Raw genomic sequence first — 23,380 nt, forward strand, 5'->3', positions numbered from 1 at the left:
TTTCCAAATCTGTAGACAGGTTAGTGAGATGGTGGGTGAAGGGTCACCTTCACCAGATGCACAGGAAATTTTATGCATGACATGACTGAAGCTAATGCGCTAAGGTGGACATGTTGGAAACTTGACAGAGGGATTCATCCAGGGATTTCTAGCTTATATGGCCATGAATTTGAATGATCTGCACACCAGAAAATTCAAGTTTAAGATCAAAATGCATTCAACATCAGGTTTCCAATTAACTCACAACCTTATTGAAAACAACTATAATGCCTCGCCTTTTTGTTGGTCTGTCTCCTTACACTCCATGTGTAACTACTACGTAAATCTTTCTGTTGTCTTACATTAATTAACATTAAAAGTCACATCGCAAGGCATTAAATGCCATTTTGAAAATCAACACATTCATTAAAATATATTCAAGATAACCTTCTCTACAACTGCAAAATTATACAAGCTAATCAAAAATGTCCTCTAATTGAAAGCAACATACTTCCTTAGTTCCTTTGCTCACTGCCTCCACAGAGTCAAATTAGATGTTCACAAAAGGAAAGATGACAAGATCACTTAACCAATATCTCTTCAAATTTCAATCTCACTTTGACAATGTATACCAAACAAAATTGATTGTACTTTAATTTTACTTTAGCCTTTCAGGCAAAATGATTGGAATCACCTCAGCTTCCTTTATCCTGCTAAATAGTTTAGCTAAATGTACTCCAGCACAACATATACCGGTACATCATGTTCTATTTCTTCAATTCTGAACCTATTCCTGGCAAATTATTTTAAATTAAATGTAAATTCCCAATAATCTTAGCTAAAAGATGACTTCAATATTCAGGTATGTGCATCAGCAATAAACTAATTATTTTTCAGCATTAAGACTGAACACATTTCTCAAACCCCAGTTTCATAAAATTGAAATCATTACAGCTTCACATGTTGTTTCTTTGTCCCCTTACCTTGTGGCACACTGGGCTGCAAGTGCAATGCATCTTCAGACCTGACATGCCTCCAATCAAAATCATCTTCCAGATCTTGCCAGTATTGACATGGTTCCAAGCCATCATCAAAGGTACAACCTCCTGTGGCAAAAAAAAATCCAATACATTAGGAAGTGGGAAAATATAAAAATAAATAAACCAATCAATCACTTTGCTATACCTTAAAATTTCCCGTTAGATCCCATAATTTAATTGGTGGATACACAAGTTTGCACCAGGCAATTATTTTCTTCTTGGCAGCTTCCCTTATGAGATCGTAAGCCCCATATGACAATAAGTAAGACTCTAATATTCCTCTCAATTTTCCATTGAATCAATCTACTCCAATATTGACTGGGAATTAAATGCAAATGTTGATCCCAGTACAATTCACAAGTTTATCCGAGTGTCTACATTTCTGACCAAAGTCAAATCATGCAGAAGCAGGCTCTTTATCCCACCACATCAATACTGGACCATCAAGCACCCACATCCAATAATCCCATTTTATTATCATGTATTTGTCTAATAACTTCAGTCATATTCAAATGTTATATTTCTATCTACCTCCAGGCTGATATATATGCAGTTTTCTGATATTTCCTGTGTATGTTCTTGACCAAAGACAAAGGCATTTCCATCACACAACCTTGAGAGCTTGGACACATTTTGGTTCTCAAGATGCCCATTAACTGATATCTTATGGTCAAGTATCTTAAAATTATTTCTGCTCTTTAATTGTTGTACTGGATTGATTGTTGCACGGTACTGTTGGGTATGATTTGATTGGTGTCACATTCATGTTCCACTGCGCGTGATGGCAGAGGAGGCCAAGGCAGTTGTGCGTGTAGTGGAGGACATGCAGGTGTCTGATGAGTGGTAGCCACATTGTTTGAAGGAGGTAAACATCTCTGATGATCTGGCATGGAAGTCCTTATCCAGGGTGCAGATGTGATGCAGATGGAGGAATTGAGAGAATGGAATGGAATCCTTACAGGGAACTGGGTGGAAAGAGGTGTAGTCAAGGTAGCTGTGGGAGTTATGGGTTTGTAGAAGATGTCAGTCGAGAGTTTGTCTCCTGAGATGGAGACAAAGAGATTGAGGAAAAGGAGAGTATTGCTAGAGATGAACCAAATGAACTTGACGTTGGGGTGGAAGTTGGCCCCAAACTGGATGAAGTCAATGAGCTCATCATGAGTACATGAGGCAGCATCAAATTAGTCATCAATGTAATGGAGGAAGAGTTGAGGGGCCTTGTCTGCGTTGGCAAACTGAAATAATTGTAGTAATTGAAGTGCAATATGGTTGATTGCACAGAATGCACACCAGTTCTGAATGGGATGAATGTTAGGGTGGTGGTTCAAGTACCAAGTAAATTAGCTGTTCTATCTTCATTGGCAATTAAACATTCAGAACGCTGCTGAAGAAGCACTTATTCAAGCAATGGAGTATTCCATTGTATTGCTGACAGACTGCGTAGATGGGCTTTGGGGAGTCGAGAGGACATCACTCCCCACTCAGCCTCTGACCTGCTCTTGGAATCACAGTATTTATGCAGCTGGTTTTGTCAAGTTTGTCATCAATGGTGCTCAAAGTATATTGATGAAGGACTTGGCTGTGGTAATGTCATTGTCTGTCAAGAATTTCTCAATGATGCCTGGTAATCATGACATAAATGTTGATGGCCGCAAAACATTCTCACCCAAATGTTTTCAAGGCCAGGAATGATGTTGGTATGGACACAAAACCCATTGTGCTATTGCATCATCTGAGATTTGGAGGAAGTAGCAGATTGCACCATAGTTACTGCTGTGAGGAAGTCAGATAGTGATGACCCAGCTGGAATTATCAACTTTCACTGACACAACTACCATCCTTTGTGCAAGGACTGGCACCAAACACAGGAATGTTTGTTCCCTGATGCCCACTGACACCGTCTTTGCAAAAGCGCTTTGATGCCATGCTTGGTCAAATAATAACTTGATGGCAAGGCCAGTCAATCTCAGTTTACCATTCAAATTCGGCTCCTTGATCTATGCTTGCATGTTGTGATGAGATTGGGAGTAATCCTGTCAACATTCAAAATGGGCATTAGGTAAGAATACTGGACAGATGAGCAAATTTTTGTTTAATTTCTTTCCTGGTATCACAGGTTTCTCCACAATCTTAATTTGTCACATGAATACCTGATAATTTTAGAACATGTAGCGGCAGCTACACTACTACTGAAAGAACACACAACCAGACAGGTTAAGCTCAGTGAGCAAAACTGATTTATTGCAGGCTGCTGGGCTGGACTTGTACTCCCAGCCCGGCTCAGCTGGAGGCACTCAACTTGAACCAATCAGTGTCCATCCTTTCCAGTCCTACTGTGTAGAAATGTTGTTGTCATTTAACCCAGGTCCAGGATCCTGATAGTCAGTGTCACTTAGACTGAGCTGGGCTGGCGCAGGCTCGGCTACAGGTAGAATGTGTCAGCAATTCCTCCTGTATAGCTTTCCTTCTGAACGAATAAGCAAAACTCTGGGCTCCTTGTAAGTCTGGTTGTAACCTTGTGGGGGTTGCAACCTGACAACCTGTCTTTCCATTAAAGGCTGAAGTGGTTGGCTTGATCTGCCATAGCACAACTTTTGTAACAGTCTCTCATTGATAAGCTGGGATTTAATCTCTTGTGGCTTATGCATTTGATGTTCAAGTAGCTTCCTTGAGACAGGGAGAGTAGTGCATGTTTGCCCTGACATTAGTCTTTGTGCAGGAGACCCTAGCACTGTGTCTCATGGCACGTTTTTAAGATTTAAGAGGTTAAGGAAAACATTAGTTCTATCTGTGAGATTTCTCCATGAGTTGCTTGTTACTGCAGACAGCTCTTTCAGCTAACCTATGAGATTGGGGACATTGGGCTGCTGGTGACATGAGTAAAGTCTCACTCTACGTTAAAGTTCTTGAATCGCTGGCTTGTAAACTGTCTGGCATTGTCTGATATGAGGACTGAAAAGTGTCTTTTGAGCTGCTGAGGTAACATCATTAAGCAGGTCAATCTAATAACTGCCTGAATACAAGTCCACTCGCACAAAATACTGCTGACAGTGCCATTCAAAGATGGCAGGTCTGGAACTGAATGAAGGAGAAGTGGTTCCTTTTGCTGGAGTGGTTTTGTGCTATCTCCTTGTTGATGTCATATGTCATTGTAGGCCAGTCAATTATGCTCCTTGCTCTCAGTTTAGTAGCTTCTGCACCAGGATGTTCTCTGTGCATAATGCTATACTCCTTTTGCAATAATCCAGGAATGAGGTTAGTTCATCTCTGAAAGGAAAATAAGGACGAACAGCATGTGGAATACCATGCCACTCATGTGTGATGATAGTGCTGAGTGGCTGCAGGGTTGTATCAACTACTGTATCAACTGCTGTGCGTCTCTTTAACTCCTCCAAGCGCGAGAAGGATACGTAGTTGACTGTCATGATGTCAAAGTTGTCTTTCTCACCATCTTGCTGAACAGTGGAATTCCTGGGAGATTGAGACAGAGTGTCAGCCAGGTACATTCATTTTCCACTTTTATACACCAGGGTGATGCTGTACTTTTGAAGTCATAACATCATCCTTTGTAGTCTTGACAGTGCTGCATGCATGGGCTTCTTTTGTATAATGACCGGGGCTGGTGGTCTGTTTCTATGGTCACCGGCTTGCCATAAATATAATCATGGAATTTTAAACGTGCAAAAACCACTGCCAACAACTGAGCATATCTGGTTTCTGTGTCAGTTAGTGTTCATGAAGCATAGGCTACAGATTTTCCTTCCTGCATACAGGCTGCTCCTAGGCCATACTGTGAAGCATCACTGATAAGTGTTTCCGGCTTACTGATGTCGTAATAAGACAGAACATGCTTCTTTAGTACTTCAAAAGCATTTTGCTGCTGCTCATGCCAAGTCCACTCATTGTCCTTGTGTAGTAGTTGTTGCAGTGGAGCAGTGAGCTGACTGGAATTCAGAATAAATTTTCCAAGATAGTTGACCACCACCAGGAATCCTTTCAGAGCTGGAACTCCTCCTGGTACTGGTATTTCACTGATTGTGTTTTCAAAGGGTCAGGTTTAAGGCCTTCACTTGTGAAAACGTGACCAACGTAGCTAACCCAATTCCTGCATCCTGTCCAGCTCAGCTTTGATTCGGTCCTTCATAGCTACAGGAATGCGATGTGCAGGACGAACAATTGGTCTCACTTCCAGGTCAAGTCTCATGGAATAGGTTACAGGTAGCTTTCCAAGCTCACCATAAAAAAGGTTGCTACATTCAGCTTGAATTTGATGTGACAGATTATCTTCAGTGGGCTTAGGTGAGTATCTTTGCTGAATGAGACCAGGCCCATTTGAATGCATACACGTAGCCTGAGCAGTAGCAGAACATCCTCATGAACAACGAAAAACAGCTATGTGTATAGGCATCGCTCTCGGTAGCACTGCAATTTAACCATACCAACCACCTGGATTTTGTTACCCCCATATGCAATGAGGCTTGTGGATTTAATGCATGGCCTTATTTTTTTCTTCACTCTACTCACTCAAATGCCTTTTTTGACAAGATATTACACTTGGCACAGTGCTATTACCTTGCACAGAGACAAAAGCTTCACCATTTTCTTATATTTGTGCATCAGTTGAATCAGCAGCCATTTGCAGAGTTATACCATCGACATAGAATGCCTCATATGTATTGCTATCAGCTAGGTCTGGTTCTATCTGGTGAACACTTCTCTTATCTCTGCTTATTGTAGGTCTGTTGTTTGAATTTGCAGCATTTTTTAAAATGATTCCATTTGCAAAAGCTGGACATTTGTCTCTTTTAGCTGCATGATCACCTCCACAGTTATTGCAGTTAGTAATAAACTGCATCACAATTTTTCCTGGCTGGTTCTTCATTGTTGTCTCGTACTTTTGTTTCCTTGTGAACCTAGCCTGGACTGCATCAACATTTGTATCACTGTGCTGTGGAGAAGCCAGTGTTTTGTTTCGCTTCAAACATCTCATGAATTTGACAGATGGAGATAGCCTTGGCTAATGTCAGACCACTATCACACAATAGCACCTTTCTCATATTTCTCACCTTTCTCATTACTATTAGACTAGTCTATCTCTAATAAGCTCCTCACAGAGAACTCTAAAACTGCAGCTTTTCACTGACATATGAGTCAATCGTCTCACCATCTTTCTGATTTTGTGTGTTGAACTTGTGTCTTTCCATAGTAACAATGGTTTGAGGGTTGTACATTTCTCTAAATTTTCTCAAGGCATTCAGGATCCTCTTTGGATTACGCAGGAACGAGGATTGCTCCTCTCTCACCAAGATCTTTTACTTCTCCCGCGTACACAAAAAATCTGTGGTCCTGCTAAATTGAGGAGAATGTATGCTCGAGTACGGGCTGGCTTATCAGAGTGTGCCGCCGCAATGAAAATATCATATTCTTGTTCAAAGATCCGGCAGTTTTTGGCGATGTTATCATCAAAGACAAGTGGGTCGGGCCTCCGGACTCCATCCACCATATTCACCGTTTAGCTGTGCTGTCATGGCTGGCTTAGTTGTCCACACTCAAAAAAAAACAAATCCTGGACAAAAAACATTAACCTTGAAGAGTCAAGGACATCCCACTTTTGACACAAACCTAGTTTATTAACTATATATATGGAAGATGAAAAGTATTAGAACATGACCACTGAAATGTGCCAGTATCAAGAATCCAGGATATTAACACAGTGACTGGTCTACACCACCATTGTCACCTTTTCTTCTCATCAGATTCCATCGCAAGTAGACTTTGTCTTAGATCACCCTGTATGACTCATCTTTCTCCATCCAACCTGTTGTTTTTCTTGACTCCTTCCCTCTGGCTTTTGCCAGACTACTGCCCCTGTCTGTCATGCTTCCCCTCTCCCTAGTCCACCAGTTCCACCCTGCCTTCTTTCGGTTGGTGTCTCTTCTTATGGACTTGATCTTAAGAGTTTTGGCCTGAAAAAGCAACAATTTTTCCCCCATCTACTGAGATGTTCCAGCAGGTTGTGTTTATCAGCAGGTTCCAGCATCTGCAGTATCCTGTAAGCTTCCTCTTTAAAACTGTTGTTCACCCACAACATATTTCCATTCTGAAAATAATTTATTCAATATCAACTTATTTCTCTCACAGATGCCCACACTTTGGGGCTGCCTGCACGGGCTGTCAGCGCAGAGATGGCCCCACGCTGACAGAGCCCACAACAAAATAAATAAAGCTGATGTGGTATGATAACTTAGAAAAAGTGATTTTCCAGCTATGACCAGCTGGATGTCAATAAGAGGGTGGTAAAGTTTATTGTCATTGCACAATTACAATGTACAAATATATCGAGATTCTTACAAGCTGCAGCCAAACAGGTCATCAAGAAATGTCAATTAAATTGTATAAATTAAATTACCACAATATGCAAAGACTGAAAAAGAAATTATAAATACAGTACAAAAGTAAGTGTGCGTGTGTGTGTTTAGTGTGTTTTCAGAAATTCTGGTACAAGTTTCCAATATTCACAATTTACAACTCAGATTTCTTACTTAACAAATGTTTAAATGATATAAACCTTCCTCGGACAGGAGGTTAATTATAAACAATCCAGAGAGTAATACGGAGAGAATGGGAATAATATCATTTTGATATCTGCAATGATAAGTTAGGTAGATTATCAGGATAAATTTATTTTGAAGATATGGATGGTGTGGAGTATGTTTCCACATGGCGTGCTTGCATCCTTTCAGGCTCGGACTGATAACACAAATTAGTAATAAAATATAGAGTAAGGGCGCAGAATATTGACAGTTAAATTCAAAGAGAGGAAGTTATGTGGAGAGTGAATGCTAGTAGATATCTGTTCGACCAAATACAGTAATTTCTCTTTTATGGATACCATGTACTTACTTGTAAGTAATTTAATTCTGCAAAATTCCAGAGTATTATTCTAAATTATTGGGAAATTGGGGAGCAAAAAAATAGGCCATTCTGTCAAACTGATTTATTCCGGTGTTTATACCCGACAGGAGGATCACTGTACCTTACTTAACGTAAACCAGTCAAATTTTTCTATTCTTTTCCAACTTGAGGACTTACCAAGATTTTCCTTAATCTGAGCAATTTGTATTGACTGCCTAATTCTTACTGAGTAAATTGACTTCTCCAAATTTTCTCATGGGTTATATTCTTAAATATCATTATTTTACGTCCCCATTTAAACTCCCATCAGCCTTTGAAATTATTTGATCTTTTAAATCTTTCATGTATTTTCATTGCAATATTTTCAAAAGTAAAACGACATAAGTATTCTGTCATTGTTGGCTGCTTGGAATAAGGACAAGTTAAAGGTTAAAGTTGCAGAAGCATTTATTCCACTGTTATATTTGCATTGGTCATTTGTTGTTTCTTTGTTGCAGAATTAAACTTCCAATCTTCCTCTCATCATAGGATAAGTTTCAATGGAGTCAAGAACCAGATACAGACCAGTGGATGGTGTGGGGACACCAACATTTCTCAGCGGAAAGCCCTGCAAAATTAGTGGGCAAAGCCCAGTACATCGCTTTGAGAAAATCTACATGGAGCACTGCCATCTGAGAGCAGCAGCAATCATCAAGGATCTAGGACATGCTCTGTTCTTCCTGCTACCTCAGGAAAGTGATCCAGGTGCTACATGACTTGTACCACGAGGTTCAGGGACAGTTGCTACTCCTCCACCATCAGACTCCTTAGCAACAAACTCAGAGACTCATTTAAAGGACTCTTACTTTGAACATTATTATTGAATATTTACTTTCTGTATTGCATTTGTTTGCACTTCCTTCTTGTTGACATCTCTCTTTTGTATTTATATCTTTTCTTAGTACAGTTTTTTTTGCACTAACGATAAGTAGAAATTCAGGAAAAAGAATTGCACTCTGACAATAAATCTGAACTTTGAATTTGAACTTTGTAAGAGTATGCTTCATTGTTCCTTCACCATCATTCAGGTGCCTTGCCATTCGGCATAGGCAATCATGTCTCTCCATCCGTCATGATCTTTGACCCTCCAAATTGTAGTTGTTGCCTCTTCTCTGTCAGTAAAGCCTCCATCTTTGAGCTGAGATCATAATCGATGTTGAGTTCATGATTATACAAGGGAAAAATACTGAGGTGATTTCCCATTGCCTTCTTTGGATGCAGTGTCCATACTGAATGGGTAACCCTGGCTATTGATCAGTAGATTCATCTGCCCAGCGTTTTTAGTTTTATAGCCATAAATTCCAATTTGTAGAATTTGCTTGTAAAAACCATCCACCATCTACAATCCATGACTTCATGTGACCTTGATTGGGAGGTTAAACAGGTACTACACTTTGCCCCAGGATGACCTGTAGGCTTTCAGATGGAAGGAGCACCTTGCTGAATAATTGTACAGCACCGGCACCAGTTCCTTCACCTCATAAAAAATACAATGCGCCACATGCTGCATTTACTGACACTTTTCTGCTGATGAACAAACTTTGCAGAGATTGTTTCCAGGCACATTAGTTCAGGAAGTTACTTGGCAAAATGAATGCACCTTTTGTAATGTTTCAGACACAAGATCCTCATTTTTCAAAACACTGGCAAGCGTCATTTGAAACACAGCATTGAATTTCACAAATGTTTTGTCAACATTCAGCTTTGCAACATCATTGCCTTTCTTCAAGCTACCTTTGACAAATATCCAAGACTAATTACACATGGAGTCAGAGTCATCCAGCATGGATACAAGGTCCTTCGGCAAACAAAGTCCCTGACAACCATCAAGTACCCATTGACAAAAATGTTATTTATTGTCCTCATAACTTACCCAAGATTATACTCATCACTCATACACTGAGCGTAAATTTACAGTGACAACTCAACTCATATGCCTTTGGAACAAGAGAGGAAGAAACTGAAGCACCCACCAGATCCCAGTGGAAGAATATGCAAACACTTTACAGTCAGCACTGGTGGCCAGGTTCAAACCCACCAGTTAAATGCAACAAGTCTACCAGCAGGGCTGCTGTATAGAACTTGGTTGTGTCATTCCTCATGTTAAAAAAGCATCCACTCTGTGGCCAAGACCTCCTTTCACTAATGCCAATTTAAAAAAAGGCAAATGTCTTAACTGATTTCCTGCTCAAATCCTCGCTTGTAGTTTTTGTTGCCTTTATCATGAATAACTCCATTGATCTGTTGTCTGACTCCCAATCTGCCACCATATGCAAATTTGCACGTCTCCGAAGCCAGTATCCTAACTCCAGGCTTCCTTTATCCATCACAACAATATGGTTTGATATAATACTTCCTTGAATCATCTTATTTCATTGTTAAAAATGCTTTACAATTGCAAATTCTAGTTGTTTCATTTTTATGAATACTGTCCTTCTAAGCAATTACGACAGCAACTATGTAGAAATGAACGCTCCACAAATACCAAAGAACTGCAATGGTGTGCAGTATACAGAGGTTAAGGAATTTGAGCACTGACAAATTTACAAAATCCATTTAAAAAAACTCTATTGCAGAAATATGTTCTCACTCATTTGTATGAACAAATAATTGTCGGATTTAAAAATTACATTCTATTGCAGTTAATGGAACCAAGTTTCAAAAGCCAGCTACTACTCATCGGTGATGTTATATGACATGGTCAGAATGGATGGTGGAGGATGAATTAATATTTTTACAATTCAAGGACAGCAAAAATAGGCAAATTTACACAGGCAAATCGAGAAAAATACTCAGTTCCAACATGTTCGCTCAGCATTTGCCCCAACAAGAGCATAATTCAAGTCAATATAATCTATTTCTAAGAAAGAAAACACAAAAATATGAACATTGAATCATGAGATCATCCTTAATTCTAACTTGAAAATTGTATACATTGAACAAGCTGATTAAAAGATATTCAATAAAAAGCAATTCATATTAATGCTTTTTAATGTTCATTGTGTATAGATAATAGCAGGACTGGAGGAATTACCCAGCAATTCAATCAAAACTACTGGATGGAGAAAAATTGAGCAAATAAAAATATCACAGACTAGCAGAATCAGCCAATTCCAATGTAGGCTCCAATTAGAAAATTTTGTTTTTGAGTCTGGAAGGCTGCAATGTGCTCAGGCAGAGGGCTGGTGTTCCTCAAGCTCACTTTGTGTTTTATTGTGAAACTGCCAGAGGCTGTAAACAGAAGGGTCGGAATGGTTAATGAAGCTCAGGTCATCCCGGCACCCTGAAAGCAGGCAGTATGCAGAGCGTTTGGTTTCTTCAATGTGGAGGAGGCTACATTATGAACACAAAATGTAGTGCACCAAATTGCAAGTTCAAGTAAATTGCTCCTTCAGTGAGAAAAATTGCTGGACCCCTGGATGCTGGGAAGGAAAGAAGTGAGGATAGGTGTTGCAAATTCTTCTGTAGCGTAGGAAAGTTCCACAAGACGGGATAGGGTGGATGGGAACAGAAGAGGTGACCATGGAGTCAATAAGGAATTGAATTCTTTAAAATGAGATGAGAAAGGAATGAAATATGCCTGCTTCAACAAGATTCCACATCAGATGCATATGGCCATTGGATGTATCCTATAATGCTGCACATAACACAGACAAAGCATAATGTGCTTCTTCTCGCCATAGTGATCCATTTGGTCTTATTCTATCAAAAATATTTCCTTGTTCTACTTATCCCTCCTAACTACACTGCAACTTAAAACTAACTTGTTTTCTCTCACTCCCAGTTTTGATAAAGGACCCTAAAATCAACCATGTTTCCTGCCACCTGACCTGCTGAGATTTTCTTGTGCTACTTTGATTACAGATTTTCAGGATTTGTTGTCTTTTTTTTAATTTTCAACCTTTCAGATTGATGTAAATTTGCTGACCATAGTACAGTAGTGGGCTGTATAAAAAGGGGCGATGAGTCAGCATGCAGGAGGGAGATTGAAAACTTGGCTGAATGGGGCACCAACAAACTTTGCACTCATGTCACCAAAAACCTAATTGTGGATAATTAGGAAGGAAAAACTTGATCCTTAGGGAATGGGAAGTAGAAAGGGTGAGCAAATTCCTGGGAGTCACTACCTGCCTACATTTTGCTCATACTTTGATGAAGAGCTCAGACATGATCCATTATACATCTTTATCTTCGTTACATGAAGTACACTTTGTGATCTGCTGAGTTTATCGCATCATTCATTTTATTACAATCACTGTATCTGCAGACTATCATATTTCACACCATTTATTATCGAATATTTATTTTCCGTATTGCACAATTTGTTTACATTTATTTCTTTAACATTTCTCTTTTTGTGCATTTTTCTTGAGAATACATTTTTTTTCAATGCTGATAAGTCGAAATTCTGCCATGCCCACAGGAAAAAGAATTTCAGGGTTGAATGTAATGTAGTATATGAACTTTGACAATACTTCTGAACTTTGATGACCTTTCATCAGGATAAATAAAAATTCAAATATATTTACGTGACAAATGCGAAGAATGGAGAGAATATCTCCAATAGGCTACAGACAAAGGGAAACTGAATGACAGATTACATTGATGGTATCTGACAGAAGAAACGATGTTGGAAACTAAAGCCCCTTTTACACTTGGATCCCACTAAATTGGTCATTCAGTGTCCCAGGATAGGAATGATGTTTTTGCTGTTCACACTTGACCACTCTTAACTGGGACACTACACGCATTCCCATTTGCAAAAGAGGTTAGGACTGTTCTACCTTCTATCAGTGATGTCATGATGCATCGAGCGATGCTGGGCCTGCCTTAAATCCTGATGAATGTATTATGATCTTTTATTTGAACAAAATTAATCGTGTCTAATTATAACATAATTAAGCATTATGTACAGCACAGAATGAGCCCTTCAGCCCCTGTTGATGTTATGCCGACCTATATGAACCTTTATAAAGGATCTTGGGGGTGTGTTAGCAATAAATAGCAATTGTGGGCAATTTTTAAATAGTGTGGGAAAGTTGGTAGCGCTATCATGCACAATTTATAAAGACTGTGGGAAAAAAAACAAATGGCAGACCTGTCCTCCCAGAATTCCATGCAACAGAGAAGGGCTGTATGCACAGCTGCATATACAGAATACTCATGGAGGGGTTTCTCTGCCACACAAAATTCTGGGAGGTCAGGACTGCTATCGCTTTTTCTCATGGTCTTTATAATTGTGCACAAGACTCTGCCATTGCTATTTCCCATGCCAGAGTTTTAATCTCTTCTTCCTACATGTTCCTGCACACACAAAAACTTGGGATAGTTCTGACCTAGAACGCAACTGCCAGTTCTATACTTGCTTGATTGCAACGCCAGCCTCTGCAGACGCTGGGGATTGCACAAGGGGTTGAGGCACTCTATACCCGGCATGAGATGATGTCATTTCTTGCCAATGTTGAGACTATTTTCATTCCACTCTAGACCCTTTTTAGGCTGATTGGCTGTTAATTCCTTGGACAACTTGCAAGTGTGAAAGGGGCTTCTTTTGATACAAAACATGTAAATGCTGAAAATAGCCTGGAAGGTTGCATCCATTAAAGAACATTAAGTTGAGAACTTGAATGAAAATGTTCAGATTGCACACCTTCAACCATGTCATACGATCTCAATTTGTCAAAAACCGCAATGAAAAATTTGTTTCAGTTAGTTTAGTATTTTAAGCAATTCAGAACAAATCAGTTTTCTTCATTCTGTCATTTGCTCTCACTTCAAGTGGAACTCATGTAATTTCCTCCCCTGCTAAATTTCATTTGCAAGAAAAAAAATCATTTATTTTCTCAACTCTGTATAAATTTCATGTCAATTTTAAATGAGGGTAATGATCCTTCACCTTTCCATTCAATTGCAACACTTTACACTAAATTTTGCCCATCTTTGATGTGAAAGGACACCCCTTTAACTTGCCCTCCAATTTCCTCTCTTTCATCATTTTTTGCACCTTCAATGCAAATTAATAAGTTAAACTGTAGTCTTCAGACTATTTATATCTGGTTCCTCCGAAGATTAAGGTAAATGAGCTTTGAAACCAATTACAGCAGACTTGTTTCTGTTTGCATTCTTTCCTGACACTTCAGAACCATTCCTTTTCAAGTGGTCAGCCAGCAAATGTTGCCCTTACAAACTTACTGGCTTATGGAATACCCAATAGTCAATCACATGCTGATAACTATTATTCACGGTTGCATGTCAAAATAGCTGGAAAAGAATAGCTTCCATCCTTCCATGATAATAGGAGTGAACCAGATAGGTTTTTTATGATAATTCTGGATTTTTATACTCATTTTTCTTGATGCATGCTTTAATTTCTTAGTTTTCATTAGGCTTCTTCAGGTCCATTCTCCACCAAGAATGTGCCTGCAGAAACGTAAGTGGCCCTTTGAATTGCCGTTCAGGTGGCAACACTAAAAACTCAGCACTGGCCACTTGAAGGGGCAGCTGCACCGGATGTGCCTCTGAGCGCACTACGGCTCCTGTCCCTTTGGGCAGTCAGGTTTGGGATGGCTGGCTGTCAGATCTGGGACAACCGGCATGGGCACATCCTGCATGAGATGTCCCCACACTGATCCTGCTGTCCCACTCTCTTCCAACAGGCCTATATCAGTCCCCACACTGTGGGGTGGCTGGCGCTGGCGGTCTGTGTGGGGACGTCCCATCCACAGCCCTATATATCAGTCCCCACACTATGGAGACTGATATCGGGTTGGGAGAGAGCGGAGCAACCGGATCAGTGTGGGGACGTCCCCGCGCTGGCTGCCCCACAGTGTGGGGACTGATATAGGGCTGTGGGCGGGACGTCCCCAAACTAATAGCCCACGCCGACAACCCCACAGTTTGGGGACTGATATCGGACCGTTGGGAGAGAGTTGGGCAGCGGGATTAGCGTGGGGCTGTCTCTGCGCTGACAGCCCATGCAGGCAGCCCCAAAGTGTTGGGACTGATATCAGGCTGTTGGGAGATAGCGGGGCAGTGGGATCAGCGTGGGGATGTCATGCTGGCTGCCCCTGCCCTGATGTCCCACGCCAGGGGGCAGGTCACCTGGGAGGGGAGCTGTCAAGCATTCACCAGCTCATCCTCTTAGCAGCCGCTTTCAGGTGGCTGCATTCATGTGCCGGGGTGACCTCAGTACTCCAGTGATTATCCCTCCCAGATGAGGGTTACGAAGTTCACCTCGCATGCGCCTCCCGTGCTTTCAAGTGGCCTCCTGACAGCCGCATATGGGCATAATATGCGGCTTTACATTGGGGGATTTTGGCCACGAAAAAGTGCCTTTTGTTTAATTGGTGAAGTTTCTCAACAATCATTAATTCAAACTTATCTCTTTTGTGTGAGGTCCCTGACCACCATTCTATGATACTGTTCTGTGTTTTCTTTCTCCTATAATCTCTTAAAACGAGAGCTGTGTTGGAAAAAGTCTGTTTTCTTCAACCTGTTCTTAGAACCAAGAGTTCAAGATCGAAAGCCAGGCCTCGTGCTGGAAGCCACCATGGTTGAAAAGATAACTGGTAATGAAGTTAAAAATTTTATCATTAGTGATATGAATCAACTGCAATAATGTGCATCAGGTCACAATAATTTCATTTGCAATAGCAGGGCCCAGAAAAGCATGAATAAGAAATATTTGCATGGAGAAGCAGTTTCTCAAATCCAAATTAATTTTCTTCAAAATTAACCTCCCCACTCATTGTGAAGTTGTGACACTAAATAAGCCATTTTATAACCATATAACAATTACAGCATGTTAACAGGCCAACTCGGCCCCTTCTAGTTTGTACTGATCTAAGTGATCTCCTCTAGTCCCACCTACCTGCACTCTGCTCATAACCCTCCAATCCCCTCCCATTCATATACCTATCCAACTTTTCCTTCAATTTTATGAATCTGTATTATAAAAGAAGCTACATTATTTTTTTTAACTGCACATGAAGAAGCAACAACTCTGTCCATTTTTTGATCAAAATAGACAAACAACAGCCAGATCTGTTTTGGTAACAATTTATGGCTTGCCTCCTGTGGATTTTCCTGAAATGCTTAGTCATCAATGCAGTCAAAGTAGAACAATGCAGGTTCTTAGATATTGCAAACATTGGTTGGCGAGTTTGTCCCCAGTGCAAAATTGTTCGAGAGAAACCAAACCTCAACAGATATTTTGTTCCAAAAGTCAAATGCAAATTAGTCCAGAACGACAAAGCATTTCCAATAATTTTACTGAACTATTTCAGCAGCTTTAATGCTGGATATCCAACACCAATTTATACTGACAAAACATTTCTTGCCTACATATCTCAGCTAAGATTAAAAAAAATTTTCACCTTAGGCTCCATACTACACCAATCTCTAACCTTGCTCTTCAATCCTACTTCCATCTCCCCTCGTACCTTTCCCTTTCTTGAGCCACACCACTGACATGAAATCAACCAACCTCTTTCCCTGTAGTGTAGATTGATAAAACATTTTATAAGTGCCAAAAAACAGTGACCTTCCAACTGCATCCAGGTTCTTGAATCTACCCTTGTTACACTAATTTGGACTGCAGAATTGTCCACGCTATTGCAAATTCGCTTTTTTTTTGAACAAGGTTTTTCATTGTTTTATAGTTTTTCAAACAAGGCACTTATATGGCTGATTGTTCTGCAGATATGAAGTGTACAAAGTACATGACAATAAACTCATTTATCTTATCATTTAATCAACTAACACTGGAAATCAATTTGTCAGTAAACTACATCCTCTTATCTGACCTGGGAGAGGCAAGGGGGAGCACCCCCAGTGTCATTACTTAGCATAATAATGGTGGATGCAAAATACATAGCATGAAACACATCAGTTCTAGATGAGAGGCAATTTTATGCTGGGCCTCTGCTTAGAGGCTGGCTGCAGAGATGGATAAAAATTTTAGAATTTAAAAACCCAAAAGCCTGCTTGCTCCAGTGCTGCTTTTATGCAGAGCAGTGCCTCTGTGCATCATCCAGAGCCTTGGTGCCGCCACCATAATTAAGTGGCAAAGCAATGGATGTCTTCCCTACCCAAAATCCCCCACGCAGCTGGATCCGCTCTGCGTTTCCCAGAATGGTTCCAACTGCGAGGGGTTTATGGGTGGGGAAGACAGCTATTGTTCTGCTGTGTATTAAGCCGCTGGCACTGATGAGCAGCCCCAATGGCCAAAGCGGCCAAGTAGGATGCCAGAGCAGCCAGTGGGGCTGTCACAGCCTTGAGGGGGTCATGGAGGGAGAGGGGTGAGTGAGATTGGTCACGGGCTGACAATGTCAACAGCCTGGCCCGAGCCAGCTGCTTGCACAACATCTATGCAGGGTGGCGGAGCACAGTGCTCCGACGCTGACCCTTCCCCTGAGAGCGATTGCAGTCGGAGCTGGTCAAGGTGTGTTCATGGAAATATGTCTCCCGATACAAGGGCAGAGAATCTCCACCTTTACACTTGAGTTTTTCACCTTTTGTTTTTTGATTCACATTAAGAATCAAAAGCTACAAATCATATGTAACACTCAGAATAAGCTGCCCTGATTTTTTTTTTGGTTTGAGTGGGTTAGGTGTGGGTTTTATATTTTTTTTTTCCTCATCGCCTCTGGTCACCTTCCCTCCACAGCCACTTCCTCCTATTGACCCTTCCCACAGGACCCCACCACAAAACATCAACCCACTGTCTCGAAAACCATCTCCAACCTCATCACCTCTGGTCATCACCCCTCCATGGCTACCAACCTCATTCTCTCACACCCTCGTACTGTGCAGTTCTAATTCCTACCCAAGATGCACAAACCCAACCATCTGGGTAGACCCATTATTTCTGCCTGCTCCTGCCCCACCAAACTAATTTCATCCTCCCATGACTATCCTTTCTCCCCTGATCCAATCCCTCCCTAACTGCATCTGCAATACTGCACATGCCCTCAATGACTTCAGATTCCCCGAACCGACTGCCTCATCTTCACAATAGATATCTGATCCCTTTATATGTCTATCCCCAGCACAGAAGGCCTGAAAGAACTTCACTTCTTCCTGGACCAAGGACCCAACCAGTCTCCCTCTACCACCACGCTCCTCCGCATGGCAGAACTTGTCCTCACTCTAAACAACTTCTCCTTTAACTCATCTCACGTCCTCCAAATTAAAGGAGTAGCCATGGGTCGCTGTATGGGTCCCAGTTACGCCTTCCTGTTTATAGGATTTGTTGAGCAAACCATGCTGCAAGTCTACACTGGCCAGATCCCCTGCCCAACTCTTCCTCCAGTATACAGACGATTACATTGGGCTGATAAGCTTGTCAACTTCATCTACTTCGCATTCAACTTCCACCCCAACCTCAAACTCACCTGGTCCATCTCCGATAACTCTCCCCTTCCTGGATCTCTTTGTCTCTATTTCGAGAGATCAGCTTTCCACAGACATTTACTGTAAACCCTTCAACTCTCACAACAACTTGGACTATACTTCCTCACATCCAACCCCCTGGAAGGATTCCATCACCTTCTCTCAATTTCTCTGTCTCTGCCACATCTGTACCCAAGATGAGGTCTTCCAGTCCAGAGCTTATCAAATGTCTGCCTCCTTCCACAAACGTGGCTTCTTCTCCATTACCATCAATTCAGCCCTCATCCACTTCTCAATTTCCCGCTCATCTGCCCCCAGATGCAACCAACATAGAATTCCCCCTCATCCTCTCCGACCACCCCACCAACCTCCGCATCCAACACATCATCCACCAAAATTTCCAGCCCTTTCTATAGGATCCCACAACCTGACATATCTTTCTCACTCCTCCTCTCTCAACCTTCTAAAGGGACCACTCCTTCTGCAATTCCCTTGTGCATTCATCCTTCCCCACCTATCGCACCCCCTCTTGCCTGCAAGAGGAGCAACACATGCCCACACCTCTTCCCTCACCACACTCTGGGGCCCCAAACAGGTCTTCCACATGAAGCAACACTTCACTTGTACATCCAGAGAGCTTACTTACTGCATCTGGTGTATTCTTTGTGGTGTTCTCGATAACGGAGAGACCAGTTGTAGACTGGGAGATCACTTCGCTCAGCACCTTCGCTCTGCTCGCAACCACAGCAAAATTCCAGTGGCCAACAATTTCAATTCCGGCTCACACGCCCACACTCACGTGTGTCCATGGCCTTATGAACTGTTCTACCCTGACCACCTGCAGATTGGAGGAACACCACCTTATTTTCCACCTGGGCACCCTCCAGCCAAATGGCATGAACATTGACCACTGCTTTCCATTAAACCTGCTTGGCTTTTATTCCCCTCCCCCATTACATGTGGGTACCAATGACATAGATAAAAAGAGGGAGGAGGTTCTAAAAAAAAGGATTACAGCGAGCTAGGACAAAAGCTAAGAAAAAGGACCGCTAGGGTGGTGATCTCAGGATTGCTACCTGTGCCAAGTGCAACGGAGGACAAAAATGGAAGGTTAAGACAAATGAATGTGTGGCTGAGGGGCTGGTGTAAAAGACAGGGTTTTAGCTTCTTGGACCATTGGGATCTCTTTTGGGGAAGGCATGACCTTTACAAGAAGGATGGGTTACACCTAAACCCAAAAGGGGTCAATATATTGGCAGCTAGGTTTGGTGCAGCCGTCGGATGCGGTTTAAACTAATTTGGCAGGGGGGGGTGGGAACCTGTATGATAGGGCAAAGGACAGGAAGGATAAAATAGGAAAAGTTAGGTTAGGCAGCGAAAGTAAAAAAAATCCCAGGCGCCTGATAATCTACATCCTAGGGTACTTAAAGAAGTGGACATTCAGATAGCAGATGCTTTAAGAATTATTTTCCAGAACTCGATAGAATCAGGATCAGTACCCATGGAATGGAGGGTAGCTAATGTTACCCCACTATTTAAAAAGAGGGGTAGAGAAAAAGCAGGGAATTATAGGCCGGTGAGCCTTACATCAGCAGTGGGCAAAATGATGGAATCCATTTTTAAGGATGTAATAGAGGAGTATGTGACTAGCAGAGAAGGGATCGGACAGAGTCAACATGGTAAATCACACTTGACAAATCTATTGGAATTCTTTGAGATGGTGACAGGGAAAATAGATGGGGAGAGCCAGTGGATGTGGTGTACCTGGATTTCCAAAAGGCCTTCGACAAGGTCCCACATAAGCGACTGGCATGCAAAATCAAGGCTCATGGGATTGGGGGCAAGGTATTGATGTGGATTGAGAACTGGCTGGCAGATAGAAGACAGAGAGTTGGGATAAACGGCTCATTTTCTGAGTGGCAGGCGGTGACCAGTAGGGTGCCACAGGGATCTGTACTGGGACCTCAGCTGTTCACAATTTACATTAATGATCTAGATGAGGGGATTGGATGTAATATCTCCAAATTTGCAGACGACACTAAACTAGGAGGGGTTGTGTGCACTGAAGAGGGGGTCAGGAAGCTCCAGTGTGATTTGGATAAATTGGGGGACTGGGCAGATACATGGCAAATGCACTACAATGTGGATAAATGAATGGCAATAGATTGGGAGATGGGGAAGTGCAGAGAGACCTAGGGGTTCTTGTGCACCAGTCACTGAAGGCGAGCATGCAGGTACAGCAGGCGGTTAAAAAGGTAAATGGTATGTTGGCCTTCATATCAAGAAGGTTTGAGTATGGGAATAAGGATACCTTACTGCAGCTGTACAGAGCCTTGGTGAGACCACACCTGGAGTATTGTGTGCAGTTTTGGTCGCCTTATCTGAGGAAGGATGTTCTTGCAAAGGAGGAAGTGCAGAGGCGATTCACCAGGCTAATACCTGGAATGGCAGGAATAACTTATGAGGAAAGATTGGGCAAATTGGGATTGTACTCGCTGGAGTTTAGAAGATTGAGAGGGGATCTCATAGAGACATATAAAATACTGGCAGGACTGGACAGAATGGATGTGGAAGGGATGTTTCCAATGGTGGGGGAGTCCAGAACCCGGGGCCATGGTTCGAGGATAATAGGCAAACCATTTAGAATCGAGATGAGGAGGAATTTCTTTACCCAAACGGTGGTGAATCTGTGGAATTCATTGCCACAGGGAGAACCATAGAGGCAGGTTCATTGAATATATTTAAGAGGGAATTAGATAGATTTCTTCAGTATAAGGGAATTAGGGGTTACGGAAAGAAGGCGGGGATGGGTACTGAACTTTAAGATCAGCCATGATCTCATTGAATGGCGGAGCAGGCTCGAAGGGCCGAATGACCTACTCCTGCTCCTATCTTCTGTTTCTATGATTTCTGCCTTTCCAGTTCTTTCACCTATACAGCCCTGCATTTCCACCCCCCACCCCCACTTGGTGCTGCTGTTCCCTCCCTCCCTTCTCCAACAATCATCTCCTGCCTTGCCACCCCGTTCCTCCTCCCACTCTTTTATTCTGACAATCACAGGCATTTCCTCATACTTTGATGAGGGACTCATGCTTGAAACATCAGTGATGTATCTCTGCCTTTACTACATAAAGGACACTGAACTGCTGAGTCTCCCCAGCATTTTATGTTTTAACTTCAACTATGGTGTCCACAGAATTCTGTGTTTTACTTTTTAAAATATTTTGATGTCTTTTCTGTCTTCCCCCAGTGCAGTGTAGAGGGGGGGGGGACACGGACCCAAGTAATATTGTTTCAAGCTTTATCTTGATATAATATACATACAGGATGTAACATTGCATTTTCAATTTCGTTCCCTTTTCTTTACAAAAATTAAGTTCCAAAACACAACCCGCAACCCCTTAAGTGCCTAGAAATAATAGTTTTCACAAGAGCAAGTTAAGGAATGCAAGTGAAATCACCTCATATCAATGTTGGATAATGTGAATGCATCTTTCACACAAAATTAAAACCTGCATTTGTGGCAGATAATAAAGCTTATCAGACAAATTAAACATAATTCTTCAATATATTGCTCAGTTACATTCAGATACAATTTCCAAATATTCTTTAATTCCAACAACATTAATTTCTTATTAAAACGAATATACTTTGATAACATACAATTTTAAGAGTTGTCAAATTTTACTATTTCAATAAAACTCTGAATGCATTCGTCAGTCACTAACAATACCAAGTAATCAGAACTTGCTGCACAGAAAACATCTCTCTCTTTTTATGGTGAATTCTGTAAAAAAAAATATTTCACAGGATCCCCTGGGATATTTATTTTAGTAAAAACATATTGTGCAGATACAAAGCTCAGATTTTGTGAAGGTGGACATGGAAATGGCTTTGATGAATCATATTAACACCACTCATCAGTGGGAGCAGAAAATGAAAATAGTTTGCTGAATTTGTATGAAAATACAGTGCAACTTCGATGATCTGAAATTGGATTCTTGAAAATCCTCAGTTCGGATAAACGAGGATATCTGAAACCCTAATTTATCCAAAAAAAAAATTGGATCCGAACTGACTGGGAATGTTGACCACGGGCCCCCAGCCCTGGCAGCAGTGGACCTCAGACCCCTGGTGGCAGCGGGGACCTCAAGCTCCTGAGCAGGAGCGGGACCCTCGGGCTCCCGGCACGAGTAGGTTCTCAGTGGGGATTGGTGCTGGCCAGCATATTTTTGGTGAGAATTAAACTTTATTTTATTGTTTAAAAAGCCTTACCTTGTTGTTTGTTGTCGTTTAAACACTGTTACAAGTGATTTGCTGTTGCTACTGGGCTGTTTATTTTAGAAAAGACCAGTCCTCCAAAAAAAAAGTTTGTCCACAATAGGCCCGAATCCGACCCTTTCGGATAATCAGAGTTGCATTGTAGTACAAATTTCAAAGATTTCTCTACAAGATGCTGTGTATGTCCCATCTACTCTAACATTTCAAATACGATCATGTCATTCTGGTTTACCCAAATCTCAACTTTTCTCAAATCTTTATCATTAAAATTATTGCATTATTCATCCAATTTAAAGACAAATTTTCTTTCAACAGGTCGAGTAAATTCTGATGATTAGCTGTCAAAATTACTTTACAGGACTCTCCCAATTATTCAGTATCTGGCTCACCACATGTGTGCCATGTTCTTTTCCCACTCATTGGTGCCAGAGTTCCTACACTCCATTAAACCTATCAGGTTCATAAGGAAATAAGTTTTAATATCATTCAACATCCAAAAATGTTAATAAAAAGTGAGTATGCTATTAATATAAACAAAGTCAAACCAGCCAGAATATCCAATAAGGAAGTCTTGTTCATGCCAGATAATCAAGAGTTTTGTAACAAGAAGAATGAAGCCATACCCCACCACAACTGCCAAACAGAAGGCACAAAGTCTAAATATTTTCTTAACAAAGGCTGATCCACACCATCCAGATAACACCTGACCCAGAGTCACCCTTAATCACTCCATC

General features: G+C 41.4%; 1 protein-coding gene across 8 annotated transcripts in view; it reads right to left on the reverse strand.

The window, feature by feature from the left end:
* The window catches only part of ptprk (protein tyrosine phosphatase receptor type K), a 612,998-nt gene that overhangs the window by 496,405 nt on the left and 93,213 nt on the right, over window positions 1-23,380 (reverse strand). For all 8 annotated transcript variants that reach the window (XM_069886984.1, XM_069886983.1, XM_069886980.1 and 5 more), the window contains exon 2: window positions 963-1,085. In XM_069886984.1, the coding sequence (XP_069743085.1) occupies window positions 963-1,085 (123 nt within the window). The remainder of the gene's footprint in view (window positions 1-962; window positions 1,086-23,380) is intronic.

This window comes from Narcine bancroftii, chromosome 6 (genome assembly GCF_036971445.1).
Source record: "Narcine bancroftii isolate sNarBan1 chromosome 6, sNarBan1.hap1, whole genome shotgun sequence".
Classification (NCBI taxonomy): Eukaryota; Metazoa; Chordata; class Chondrichthyes; order Torpediniformes; family Narcinidae; genus Narcine; species Narcine bancroftii.